Below are 14,021 nucleotides of genomic sequence, written 5' to 3'. Positions count from 1 at the left end.
TATCTTTGAGTAATATTTGTCTAGTGAACGGCAAGTGTATTATTGCCACCCCGAGTATTACATTAAATCTTGCTTTTTTTGTTTCTACATGTCCTCGAGTCTCCAGCAATATACTTGCGAAGTGTGTTGCCACTATTTTTCATAAGAAATATCGTGGGCATATAGTGGAACAGCTATTTGGGAAAGGAAAAGCTTTAGTCAAAAAGATAATATCTACATATGGGCAGAAAAAGAGTTGGATTAGGACAGTAAAGGCAGAACATGCAATAAAACCTGAAGAGAGGAGGTCCATCCAGATGATGGGTTCATCACGGGTTTAAAAAAGATGTGCGGGAAGAGTGAAAGATAATGTACTTAAATGTACTTAATGTCTGTTCAAGGTGGCTCTTCCAATTCTAATATAGCCTAATGCTCGATAGTTTAAGGAATAATAATGTATTATAGCTTAATTAGGTAAAATCTGAATCTGCAATGTAACCAGTACCATTTCTCTGTCAGGTAAATGTAGTACTTCAATGTTTTCCTCGTAGAAGTACACAGTAGACAGTTGAGTCTCATGTTTTGGAAAGCGCTTTGGGACCTTTTCTAAGTTATTATTTCAGGGAATAATGACTTTTTAATATGATCATAATCCAAATATTTTCATATCTAAACATCATGGTAAATCTGTATCTGAACAGGGCTCTTGGGGCGTGTTTTGAGTTGCTGCAACTGGGTGGGTGACGCCACTATGTCATGGCAGGTGTGTTGCCGAGGCCCCACGGAGGCTCAGTGTCAAGGGTCAAGTTGTTTGTCTGAAATAAGGGCCAAGCGTTCGGCCCGCTCTGAGCAGGCACGCTTTGCAAGGTCACTTTACTCGTTTGATCCAACTTGATGATGTTAGTTTCTTCAGAAAAAGGCATTAAAGATGAGTTTAATTATAAAAATGTCACTTTGTCCTTGACAGCGAGGCACTTCAAGTACACTTAATTCCCAATTTGCTATTCAGGAAGCTTGCTTCTGAGTGAGTTTTAACAGTTTGACATCTGCTCTGATGTTCATAATTCACTGACGTAGAGGGCAGCGGAAGTTAAATATGATATACGAGGAAGTGGTATAATGCGTTATATCAGGTCTGCGGAAAATATAAAAATTAGTTTACAAATTAAAAGTGCAGCATGTACCCACAATGGTATGGTAAACCCATAACATCTTCGTGCTACTGTTAAACAAGATACAAGTCAAACTTCAGAGCCCTGAATTAATATTTATTATGAGTCTGGACAAGGAAGAGATCAACAAAATGAACCGTTATCTGATAACTTTATTATCAAGTTAAAAAAAGACAATGAATTACAATATTTACAGAATATCCAGAGATAAATGGAATAAAATTGTAAACAATCATTCTAGGCAACATCACAACCCACCATCAGGTAATCAGGTTTATATGGGAAGAAAGGCAAAAAGGAGATTCTAGTGTCAAACTATGGAGACAACAGTCTGAAAAGAGAAATTCAACAGAACAAACTAAACATATATACAGGTATCCAGTGTGTTGTCAGCAGGGGCTTAACTTTGGGTAAACCGGGAATATCGCAGTCTAGAGACTGCACACAGTGAGGGATTCATAGTCATTTTCTATTAAAATGATCACAGAACAACAAACAATTTTGGGTTGACAGCTTCATTACCCAGATTGCCCCAGTGTAGCGTCTGGTTTGCACTGGGCGTTCAAGCTGGGCAACAAGCTGCCTTAACAAAGCTTATTTCTACAACAACAGGTTTCAAACAGTTTTACTTTCAAAAAGCTACACGCTGGTCCTGGAAAACAAAAAAATGGGCTTTGAGATTCAGCACCAACTCATTTTTTTTTCTTTTTTCTAAAGTTATTACAAGGACTGAGGACCATCATGGGGCTGCTACATTCCCACCTCTCGGCAGGCCTATTTGGAGCACGTGAGCTGATGTCCTTACTGGCCATGGATAGGAGATACTGGAGTGTCAGATGTTGGACTGGACATGAGTCAGCGAGATCTCAGAAGGATCTATAGGTCGACTAGCCAAGCCCAGAAAAGGACCAAGCAGTTCTAGGTAAATGCCCCTAAAGGAAACCTTTTTTTTTGTCTCTTACTTTATCATGTTTTTCCTCTTCACAATAAAAGTCCAGGCCATGAATTAATAGAGATCTGCATACTTTTCCTTCATGTGTTTAAATATTGTACAACCACACCGCTCTTCCGATCTGCTCATTCCCATTACAGTACAGAAAAGGAGATATTTTTGTAACCAGACATTGTACAACAGCGTGATAATGTTGGATTGGGGATTAAAAAAGCCCCTAAGGGTTAGCTATCTATCGTCTTTAGAGTTATTTTTTTCTTTTTCCTGAAAAAAAAGAAAGAAAAGAAAACACCTAAAGGAAAAACGTTTAAAGTATCTTTTCTGAAACACCACGGTTCAAACACTTAACAAGTAGTTTTGTTTTCTATACACGGCTGCAAACGTGGTTGGCCTGGGTTACAAACACACATTTCCCATTTCCATCAATGGTTTAATGCTCAGGATAGACACAGCAGCAAACGCAGTCTTGGTAAATATTTCGGTACCAAGAACACAATTACATTAATCGTACCCTTTAAAAAAAAAATTTATATTCATGTTATCAGCCATATTATTTCAGATTGTTTCATTTTGCTTATTGGTCTTATTGGAATTGGGTTTTTATTCGACAGAATTGCTATTTATTATCTTATAAGGCTTTAGGGTATTCAAGCAGCAACTTTCAACAAATACAATCTCTGCCTTTTGTCAGTATCAACAATAACATGACAACTTTATCTAAAAAGAAGCACACATATCCAGGCTCTGACAGTTGTGCCAATACACAATTTAAAGGAGTTTAAGTTGGGGGGATTTTACACCTTTTTAAGTTCCTGTGGCTAATGAACCAATTATTTTTAAGGTTTTCTGTGCTGGTGACACTTGTCTTTTCAGTGCATTCCATAACTACAAAACTGGACCACAGACTGTCGAAAAGCATCACTGTTGTGTCTGTGGCATCAACCATATGTTTCTGAAGAGACCTCTCGAAGCCAAGTTTTGGGTTTTATGCTTAATTCCAGCCTGTCAGTCATTTGCAGCCTAAACATCTGAACTTGGGTGATGTGAACGGGCCTTGGATGGAGTTGAGGTAATCACCAGGGCCAGAGACATTTGTCAATCAAGCAAACATGGCTCCAACCCCAGTTTAACGTGGAGTTTCATTTGTCGTGCTTACAACATTGGAAAAACACACACACTTAGCAGCATTCTCTCTCTCTCAATAAATAGCTTTCCCTTTCACTCCGCATAATATAGCACAACACCTCAGATCACACTGGCAACAGTTTTCATCGGGACTTTTAGTTTAGTAGAAAGTAGTTCCAACAAAATCTACTCCATTCTCTTAAATGCTGTGAGTAAAACAAATGAAACTCCACCCACTTCCATTGATTCAGGAATAATCTCAAAGATTCTTTTTTAATACCTCAAGATTGTGCCAAAAAAAGAAAAATAAGCTATTTTCTCATAATTACCACCAGGGGTTGATACGAATATATATATATATATATATATATATATATTCATAATAAGGTTAAACCAACACTACAGGCCCCAACATCCTCTTCGCTGCTGTTTGCACTCCCTGGTTTCTTGATACAATACATTTTGTTGTACTCATACTCAATTAGAATAAAATCTAATCTAATCAGATTATATTTAAACAATGACTGTATGAATTGCCACAAAGGCACACGTTAATAGAAGGAAAATTAGCTGTTGAGTCCATACATTATTGTGGAATTTTCTTTTAGAGCGATTAGGGATGATTGCCTGGTTACTTCAAAATAGCAAACTTTTTTATTTAAAAAAAAGCAATTAAAGCTGTTTATTGTCAATTAGAGGAACTGGATTGTTAAGGCACTTGCACACTGGCTTCAACACTCAGCCGTGGTGGTCAGCCTCATCAAAACTTTGCATTTAATTGTCATTTTGGTGGACATACAGAGCGAGATAGGCACATCATTTTTTTTCCCACTGAAAAGACAAGTGTGATGTGTGTTTATTGATAACGATGACACACAATACGCCAGCGTTCTAATTAATTATGTTCCAGGCTAACTCTTGCTGTGCTCAGTTTAACGGATACCTACATCATGACACATTAAACATATCTCTGTTGTTGTATTGATCTTTTGAGTGCACAGGTGGATCTTACAGGGGAAAGGAGATTTTAACTCGTCCCATTACTTCCATTATTCCATCACGTGAAATTAATGGACAATGAAATGGTACAGTCAAAATGCGAAAGGGTGCCACAGGTTGAAAGCTTATACGTAGTATAATATTGAGGGACCTACAATATAGCAATTTGCTACAAAAATTGGGGAAATTGTCAGTATTTCTACAAATAAAGAAAACAGGATTTGTGGTTTTACTAAAAAATAGTTAAGGTGCGATTCTTTCTCGAAGACGACTTCTACACACTTAACACAAGGCTAAGATGAAAATAAGTCTAAAATGTGGACAATAAGCAAGAATAGGTAGCTCTACAGGGGGCCACGGTTTAAAATGCTTTCACGTCATGTTTGTTCTATTTGGGTACATTTACAGTACCCCTGTTCTGGGGGAGCGTAAAAGGTGCTTCAAATAATAAAATTCTAAATTTAGTTAATCATTTTGGACATCATTCTCTATAAATAGCATAGTTTCATCTAGGTGGGATCTTTCACTGTAGATTTGACCAGAATGTCAGCAATAAAGAGTTCTGTTCACTATTGGTTACCAATATATTAAGATCTGTCCTAGGGGACTGTCCGTTTAGAGAGCTCAGCCGTTTTATGCAGCACAATCTAATACTTAAATATGTAACACCTAAAATCTAGTAATGCGCCAACTCATAAGAAGTCACTTTTTTCTGTTTCAATCTTTTTGTTTCCTTTTTTACGACTCAACTCAGTGCTGGTACTACCCATGGTCACAGTTTCTAGCACCTCATCCCAACAGGCCACAAACACTTCATCCAAACTGCTGATCTCTTTTGGTGTCAAGCGGTTCTGTGCTTTCCACAGACTGGCTCGGACTTCCCAGTGAGAGATCGGCGGGGTTCCCTTCCTCGATGCTGGACGCGTCCAATCCTGCGTCCATGGATGCAGGGAAGCAAGTGGAAGAGGAAGCTGAGGCCTCTAATGCGGAGGTGGTGCTGGTGTCCGTGTTGCTGTTATTAACCATCCTGACAATGAGGGAGAGAGCATAGATAAGTGCCTTTTACACGTGATTTTTAAATATACAGATATATACTAATACTAATAAAACAGGACTACGGCCATGCCATATATGGCATCGATTCAACGTGTTCATTGGTGGCAGCACAGGTGTGCCTCGTTATACAAAACACATAAAGAAAAAATAGGATACACCATAATTTACTCAATGATATAATAATAAATAATCTAGAAGTCAGTGTAAAGTTTAGACGAAACATTCTAAATGTTATTCTTTTACGTCAATACCATTGCCTGTAGTGGTTTTTATTCACATGACAACACACGACTGAAATGACTAGAAAATAAAAGATTTTGGTTTGAATGATTGCTTTGATTAAATATTTAAAGATTGAGAAATAGTTTTTAAAAAATGTACTAACATGCCATGTCGAAGGACATGCCGCTCCCAATCGAGGCTGTTGGTGAAGCAGCGGCCACAGAACTCACAGGGAAGACGCTTCTCTGCACTGCCGGGCACAGAGCTGCTGCTGCTGCTGCTACCGGGAGATGCAAGGACCTCTGGGAAATAGAGTTCACATGATTGGTCAGGCTCAGAATAGTAGCACAAGTGTTCATTGTTGCTATAATATTTGAAACCAGTTGAAATATGAACTGCTATAGTTTGTTCATTATCAGGTGATCAGTACTCCGTACATAAGTATGCATCAATCTCAAAGTAATAGTTCCTCTGTAGAACAGGGATGATCAGTATATACACTACCGTTCAAAAGTTTGGGGTCACTTAAAAATGTCTTTATTTTTCAAAGAAAAGCACTGTTTTTTCAACAAAGATAACATTAATCAAAAATACACACTATACATTGTTAATGTGGTAAATGACTATTCTAGATGGAAACGTCTGGTTTCTAATGAAATATCTCCATAGATGTATAGAGGCCCATTTCCATCAACTATCACTCCAGTGTTCTAATGGTACATTGTGTTTGCTAATCGCCTTAGAAGACTAATGTCTGATTAGAAAACCCTTGTGCAATTATGTTAGCACAGCTGAAAACAGTTATGCTGGTGATATAAGCTATACAACTGGCCTTCCTTTGAGCTTGAAATTTGAAGAACAAAATTAATACTTCAAATATTAATCATTATTTCTAACCTTGTCAATGTCTTGACTATATTTTCGATTCAATTTTAAATTCATTTGATAAATAAAAGTGAGTTTTCATGGAAGACACAAAATTGTCTGGATGACCCCAAACTTTTGAATGGTAGTGTATATATATATATATAGTATATATATATATATCTTGGTATGAAAATCTACATTTTCCTCAGTGAGCGACCTATACCAGTCCAGCAAACTGGACCAAGACTATGGCTATTTCGCGGGAACATTTTTAAAAGCACATGTATCATGTATGCTTCCGGTATTCTGGCAGTGTGTTTGTTTTCTTACTTATAGGTCCATTCACTTTTCACACAGATCACAATATTATGGATAGTTACTGAGAAAATGACAGAAAAATTGTCTTTTCATCGTGCGCTCATATATCGTGTAATCCATGAAGGTTTTGTAAAGAAATGTGGCCTGCGTTGACTCATAAGCGGTTCTATATTAGTTCTGGTCCTGACTGGTCTCGTGAGGTCAATTGGACCATGTTAGAGTAAAGATGCATATGAGTAGATATTATGTAACAACAAAGATGACTTCATCTGCATTCACCTTGTAGGCCGGGCTTCTCCTCATCCACATCCCTGATGTCATCTTCATCTTCTTCCTCCTCCTCTTCCTCTTTGAAGTTGTCCTCTATCTCTTCATCATCCATCCCTCTCTGTTCCTCCGCGATGTTTTCCATAATCTCCATTCCTTCGTTGTCGTCATCGTCGTCCTCCTCCTCCTCCTCCTCCCCAGCGAGTGCAGCGACATTTCCGTCTTCAACTATCTCCATAATGTCTCTCTCTTCTTCCTCCTCTGCGCTGCTCCCTTGTTCTTTTTTCATCTCCAGCTGGTCCAGGTTGACGCGGCCCATCAGCTCGAAGTTCCGGATCACCTGATCAGAGACAGGAGGTGTTGTCAGTTATGGTATGGTGTGCTCAACAAAAGTATTTATCTCAAAGAACTCCCTTTTTGTGGATTTTCTTTTCTTTTATCAACAAGTGAAAGGGCGGACACAATATTTTCACAAGTCATAACACTTATGTGTGTTTAATTGTACTTTTTTTTTTTACTAAAGTGAATTACAACTAAAAAGTGAATACATTAAAACTGAACTTCTCTCCGACCAGTATTTGTTTACAATGCAACAGAAGAACAAACAATTTAAAAAGATGAAATATTTTTTGATGACAGAACCATCTCGTTTCATTGCTTGAAGCATCCTGTTGCAAATGATGTCACTCTTGCTGAGCAATTCCCTCCTCCCTCTCTCCCCGAGGACTGCTGCATCCTTCCCAGCAGAGGCAATGTCTGCTCCGACATGAAGAGACGCTCTGTCTCTCCGAGGAGGAGCCCTGCTCGCTTGTTGTTCCTCGACACTGCATTTCAACATTTTACAATAGAGTGTTGCCCGTAATGAGGCACATATTTACATAACCTAGATGGAAAATAAATATATATTTCCTCGTAGCCTCCATTGCTTTCTGGACTGTTTTTGACCTTCAGCAACACATGGGCTAAAACCTCCTGCACATTGCTAATCAGTTGGCCTGACTGTATTCATGATGATTTGTCTTCATATCTTCATTACAATTGAAATATTTTTTTATCTGACGACGCTCAAAGGATCCTGACAGTGAATTATTTGTTCTTTTTTGGGTTTTAATGCAACGCATCTCTCTGATGGGCAGTAACCTTTTAGTGACTGCGACCTTGACCTACAGTACGTAACATCTCTGTATCACCAATTCTTTGTCAAAGGATGATCTTTATGAGAAAGGTTTAATAGTAATAACAATATGCAAGTCAAAATATCCTGTGTTCCTTCTCTTCACAACCCCCGAGAGTAAACTAAAGTACATTTTGGGGATTTTCTACCTCTCAAAAATGAGTAAATTCCATTTATTATCTGTGAACATAACATGTTAATAAGGCTATCCATTCATTATTCATTCCTATTTCAGCTAACACAAGGGCTGGACCTTATCCCAGCATGCGTTGGCTGAAATTAAGGATCTTGTCATGTCGAGAATTAAAAAACAAAAGACGTGTGCCCTTTTAGTTTAATGTACTCTAAACTTGTAAAATACCATCTGCCTTTTCACATCATCTCATAAATTATCCCCATTAAGATGAAACCGTTTCCCTCCTGAATGTGGGAAGAATATCCATAGGTTAATATTCACTTTCCAGAATCTTTAAAACGTTTACACCCTTTCATATTGACTTCTGATTGACTTTACGGCCTATTGTTATTGGAATCTTCTCATAACTTCTCATAAAATAAAGTTTTATGATGCATCTTCAGGACATTACACCACAATCACATTAAATGAAAGCTGCATGGAATCATTAACAGTGTTTTTTCTTGCCTGAACTCAAAGTGGGCTGATATGGATTAGTTGTGGGGGGTAGCCGACTGTATTTATAACATGTACTCAAGTTAGTGGTTCAGATGTTAAAAAATAAATGTATGCTTCAGCTCGGTTTCTTTTGGTCATTTGATCTGTTTCAAACTGGTGAACATGCTCGGCAAACAGCTTCCAGTGTTCGCTGGAAGTCAAGTTTGGGTGAACCTAAAATCCCCAAATAATCTTTTCCCCCTGCTGTTGCGGCATGCACACACACCTATTTATATATATATATATATATATTTTTAAAATATATATATATTTTATTTATTATATTTATTTTATTTATTTTATTTTATTTATTTCATTTATTTTATTTATTTTATTCATTTATATATATATATATATATATAATTTATTTCTAAAACTGAATCTGTTTCTTTTTTTAAAGGCACCTTGTGTTCAAATGTCTTGAGGATATTTTATCTGGGTTTTTTTACGTCTCCTTTGGGAGTTTTAAATTGGATTTTGGCATCATATCCCAACACTGTGGGAATATAGACAGTTGATTGGCACAAGCCTCACACCCTCCCATAAAAACCAGCAAAGGCCATATGGAATTAATTGCACAGCTTGTGTTGAGTGTATCAGCTGTAAATATACCACGTTACAGCCATTAAGCGGACTGATCATTAAAACGTGTTTTTTATGAGTAAAGCACATTCGATAAGCCCGAAAATCTCAAAATATATTGTAGAAATCACTAACGTAAGATATATCCATTTAAATAAAACTACTTAAAGCATCATGCGTATCATGAATTGTTGCGCGCTGACCTTGTGCTCCAGGCGTAGATGCTCCTCGAGCTGGCTCCGCTGGCTGCTGTCGTAGAAACAGAGCTGGCACTGGTAGGGTTTGATCTCGGCGTGCTTCTGCAGGTGCAGCTGCAGGGCCTGGTCGCTGGAGCACGTGAAGGTGCATTTGTGGCACCGGAACACGAGGCCCTGCAGGTGGCGCGACAGCTTGGAGCGACTGACCTCCAGTGGAGCCACGCGCTCCTCTGGTGGAGGAAGAGGGAAAAGGGCGGAGTGGATTAATGCGTTTGAGGAAGAGGAAGGGGAGTAATGGCAGGAGATGAGGAGGTGAGCAGCAGGAGCTACCGCAGGATGGGCAGAGGAGATGAAGGGGCGCAGGAGGGATATCAAATGACACGTGGCACACGCAGAAAGGTAATCCCGGTGGTTGTCACCGTCTGGTGGTTTTGTCAGTTATAACACAAACACAAAGAAGAAACCTCAGTTTCATTCCTCAAGGCTCGCTTTGAATTCGGTGAACAAATAGCTCTCCTTACGGTTTAGAGCACTTTGTCTCTTTTGTTAGAATTCTATTTGCATTTCATATAATGGAGTATAACGCGAGTATCAAGGTTTCCGCTGGTTGACTGGCAACCTCGCAGTGAAGGCAACGACGTACTCCACTCGGCCAAAACAAGAGCAGCCGCGTCTCCGTTTACTTTAAGCTCAATCTCTTCATCAAACTCTCAGCAAGAAAGCAAATTAGCTCACGATTCCCCAAAATGATTGAACTGTTCCTTGACAAGTAAAGTTGACTACGTCCCACTCTGGCGCGACGCGTACCTCTGTGCAGCACAATGTGGTCGATCATATTGCTCTTGTGTTTGGTGTGGTAGAGGCAGAGAGGGCAGCGCAGGTCTTTAGGGATGATTTCAGGTGCATGGTTGTTGTGACCGGCCTCCACATGCATGGTGAAGGTATGCCTGAGAAGGATTCAGAGACAGAGAGAAGGATCCTTTCACTATTTGGGGAACATATCCAGCGCCAGTATCTGTCTCAGTTATTATACATTAATAAACGTAGATAGTTTATAAACCTGGCTCAAAGCCTGCAGCATATACACTCACATTAACAGCATGGAGCATGTGCATACAACATATCGGTCGTGTTCCTATTCGCTCCTTACTTGTAGCAGGTGAAGAAGGAACAGTCTTTGCACTTGAAGAGCTTCTTGCCGCCGTGCCGGTCCCTGTAGTGCCGACGCAGGCTCTGCATGTACCCAGAGCTGAACTCACAGAACTCACAGGTGAGCGCGCTGTCCAGACGACTCTCACCCAGCATCGAGCCAGAGGACATCTGACTGCGGGACGCCAGCTGGTAATGACTAAGCTGCTGACGAACATCAGCCGGCTCCAGGTATGAGGGGTCTGAGAGAGGGGCAGAGAAATGAGAGAAACTCGTGAGGACCAGCTTTTAAAAGACAATGCATTGCTATAGATGTAACGGGTGTTTCCACACAAAAGAAAAAACAAGAGTCTTCTTGGGGCTCCCTCCCAGGTTTCAGATGTTTATAAATTGTTAGCAGTTGCACCAAAGAGACACATGATTTCATTTAAATGACTGTTTGAGGCCCGCCAAAGTAAAACTTCCAAATCTTTCACAAAAAAAGCAAAGATTAAAGAAAAGTCCTTGTTAGTTAATGCAGATTTATGTCGCTGACCTTTCTACCTTTGTAACTTTTCATCTTTTGGACCCAAACCACAGGTTGAGAAGCGCTGGACTTAATTAACTTTAATTACCTAACTGTACATAAAGGAGAAAAAACAGCTGCACTTCCACCAGCTTACAACAATAACATTTAAAAAATCAGCATTAACAATCTAATGTCACATATAATTATACAGTATATATATTTAAAAAATAATTAAAAATAATAATATATATATATATATATATATATGGAGGCAGTCTTATTCATATTGAAGTACATTACTGTTATTCTAATATGAACACATTGTCGCTGGAATGAACATAATATTTTCTCCGCTAATTTCGAGAAGAATTAGGCATATGTTTCCACTGTGCATCTAAGACTCATGTTGTTCCAACACATATTTCCTCACAGCAGGATGAAGTTTAACCTACACTATGTATCTTCTCTTTCATCTGCCTCTTGTGTTAAATTAATCAGAGATGTCTGAAGATTTATTTTAAAGAGAAGATGCACATATTCCGTACGTACAGTGTTTAATGAAAGACTATCACAGTAGTTCAGGAGATAAGGACTACCATGGATCTAATGTCCCCTCCCCCTCACAGATACAGTATTACTATGATTGTCATCATTCGTCCCCTACCTCTTTCCCTCCTCATTCCCTTTCTCAAGAGTCTATCATATCCATCTTCTCGCCCTACTTTGAGCCTCCAACACATCAATAAATAAACCACAGTGACACTAATAGAATATCTATCCATGTGAAAAATGCCTCATTCAGCACTCAGAGTATGAGAAAGCATGGAAGAAAAAGAAACTTTTACTTTATAAAATGCTTAAGATCTAGTTTCTCACTTCTGCAGAGGCGACTGAGGCATTCACACAAATCAAACAATGCCACAGCTGATTCATGTTTTTAATATCCTCTGCATTGTGGAGATGTAGGGAGATGAGATGGCAGATGGAGAGAAAATTCCGTCGTACGGTGGCGATGTGTCTCGTTGAAAGGATTACGGGCCAGAGATGTCTATCACATCGCATAAATGAAAGGAGGAATACTTCTGTGAGAAGTTGGAGAACAGCTTAAATACATTTAAAGGCTGACCTTAAAGCCCCATAAAAAAGTAAGGACAGGATTGGAGATCAAAGAACTTGGGTCTTACGTTCATAGTTTCAGCGCCAGTGAAATCCTAATCCTTTCAAAACAAACCCTCTATTCCACTTCCACTATCAGAATGTAAGACATTAGACTGAAGCCAGCTAGTTTGGAGAGAGATTCAAGATGTCAGCTCTGCTCTTTCTCAATGCTTCACTTGTCTCGGGAGGGCACAGCTGACAGTGGTGGTTGCTGCATTGAGGAATGCTGCCCTGCTTCAGCTCCAGGGAAGATCCCACAGCTCCAGCAGCAAGGTGACAGCTGCTGCCGAGAAGCGTCTGCAAGCTGCGCGACGCACGGCCGCGAAAAACACCTCAAACATGGAGATCAAATCAAGGAGATAGATCCTGCACCGACCTCTTTGATGGGACATATGCCGTAAAACCAAGGCGTCATAATCAACATGAACGGTGGTCAAACGCCTAAATTATGATATTATTCATTCATCCCGTGTACAAAATACTTTCCCAAACGTCTACGCCGCTTAACGTCTACAACCCTAACTGCTGTTTTTAATATATTTATAGGGAATTTAATTGTTTACTTTAATGGTAACCCACCTGGGATGTGAAGGCCCACCAGAAAATGTGAGATATTTGGTCAAAATGTTGTCTTTCAATATATTTATAGATAGAGCTTAAGTTTTAGTTTAATATATATTTTTTTCTACTTCCTTATGTTTTTGAGAGCAATACGTGCATTTCATAGATTATACACAGTATGTGCTAGATCTGAAATTATGAGTCAATTAATCCATATTGTATAGTATTATTGTATATTTTCTAATAAAAGTCAAGATAATATAAGCCTATTTCTAAAAACACATAATTCATATATATATATATATATATATATATATATTCACACATATAGAGAGGGAGATGCTGTACTATAAACATATGTTCCAGATCCGGCCTGACAAGCCCATAGTTTGGTCCAATTTCTACTAAATAACATAATGCAAGATCTCATACCATCCAGGGCCAAGGGATTCTGCTCCGCCTTACTGGCCAGCCGTGGGGGCCTGAGGGCGCCGTGAGCAGTCTGCGTAGCAGCCCGGAGTTTTGCGAGGGTCAGGGCCTCTCCGTGGTCTCTCAGAGAGTGCTCCTTCAGCTGGCTGATGGTCATAGAGGAGAAGGGGCAAGACAAGCACTTGTATGTGCGCTGCTCACCTGGAGGGAAATCAAGAAATGCAAGTCAACAACGTGGCTTCTGATTTAAATGTGCTCCACAAACGCAGCAGAGACATGTGCATAGTTCAAGATCCTTTAGAAAAGAAGAACAACAAACATAGTGATAATAAACACTTCCTCCGCCACACACAAAGCTATTCCCCTGTGAGCCAGTCTGTAACATTTGTCACTTTTAGGACTCCTCGAATAAGTGTAATTTTGAGCTTTCACACATAAACATGATCCACATTCTTCAACACTGTCAAACAATTATTCTTCTAGTTGACGAATCTTTGAATATACACATAAATAGACCGTAGTCTCACACTGCCAGAGTCTGAATGTTATTAAGGAACTTATTTTCTTCCATAATTAGCACGCTTTGTGCATGTTAATGAACACAAATATAATGCCTCCAGCTTATCTCATCCA

At 39.2% G+C, this 14,021-nt stretch overlaps 1 protein-coding gene across 2 annotated transcripts in view; it reads right to left on the bottom strand.

The window, feature by feature from the left end:
- Positions 1 to 1,285: 1,285 nt before the first annotated feature.
- Positions 1,286 to 14,021, bottom strand: part of znf462 (zinc finger protein 462) — a 48,140-nt gene continuing 35,404 nt past the window's right edge. For both annotated transcript variants that reach the window (XM_056432578.1, XM_056432579.1), the window contains exons 7-13: positions 13,392 to 13,589; positions 10,734 to 10,974; positions 10,391 to 10,530; positions 9,590 to 9,813; positions 6,970 to 7,297; positions 5,669 to 5,807; positions 1,286 to 5,254 (exon numbers count right to left, since the gene is read on the bottom strand). In XM_056432578.1, the coding sequence (XP_056288553.1) occupies positions 5,041 to 5,254; positions 5,669 to 5,807; positions 6,970 to 7,297; positions 9,590 to 9,813; positions 10,391 to 10,530; positions 10,734 to 10,974; positions 13,392 to 13,589 (1,484 nt within the window). In that variant the 3' untranslated portion in view covers positions 1,286 to 5,040. The remainder of the gene's footprint in view (positions 5,255 to 5,668; positions 5,808 to 6,969; positions 7,298 to 9,589; positions 9,814 to 10,390; positions 10,531 to 10,733; positions 10,975 to 13,391; positions 13,590 to 14,021) is intronic.

Source organism: Pseudoliparis swirei, chromosome 15 (genome assembly GCF_029220125.1).
Source record: "Pseudoliparis swirei isolate HS2019 ecotype Mariana Trench chromosome 15, NWPU_hadal_v1, whole genome shotgun sequence".
NCBI lineage: Eukaryota > Metazoa > Chordata > Actinopteri > Perciformes > Liparidae > Pseudoliparis > Pseudoliparis swirei.
Note: the sequence above shows the minus strand (reverse complement) of the source record. Positions and strands in the feature narration are given on the sequence as shown.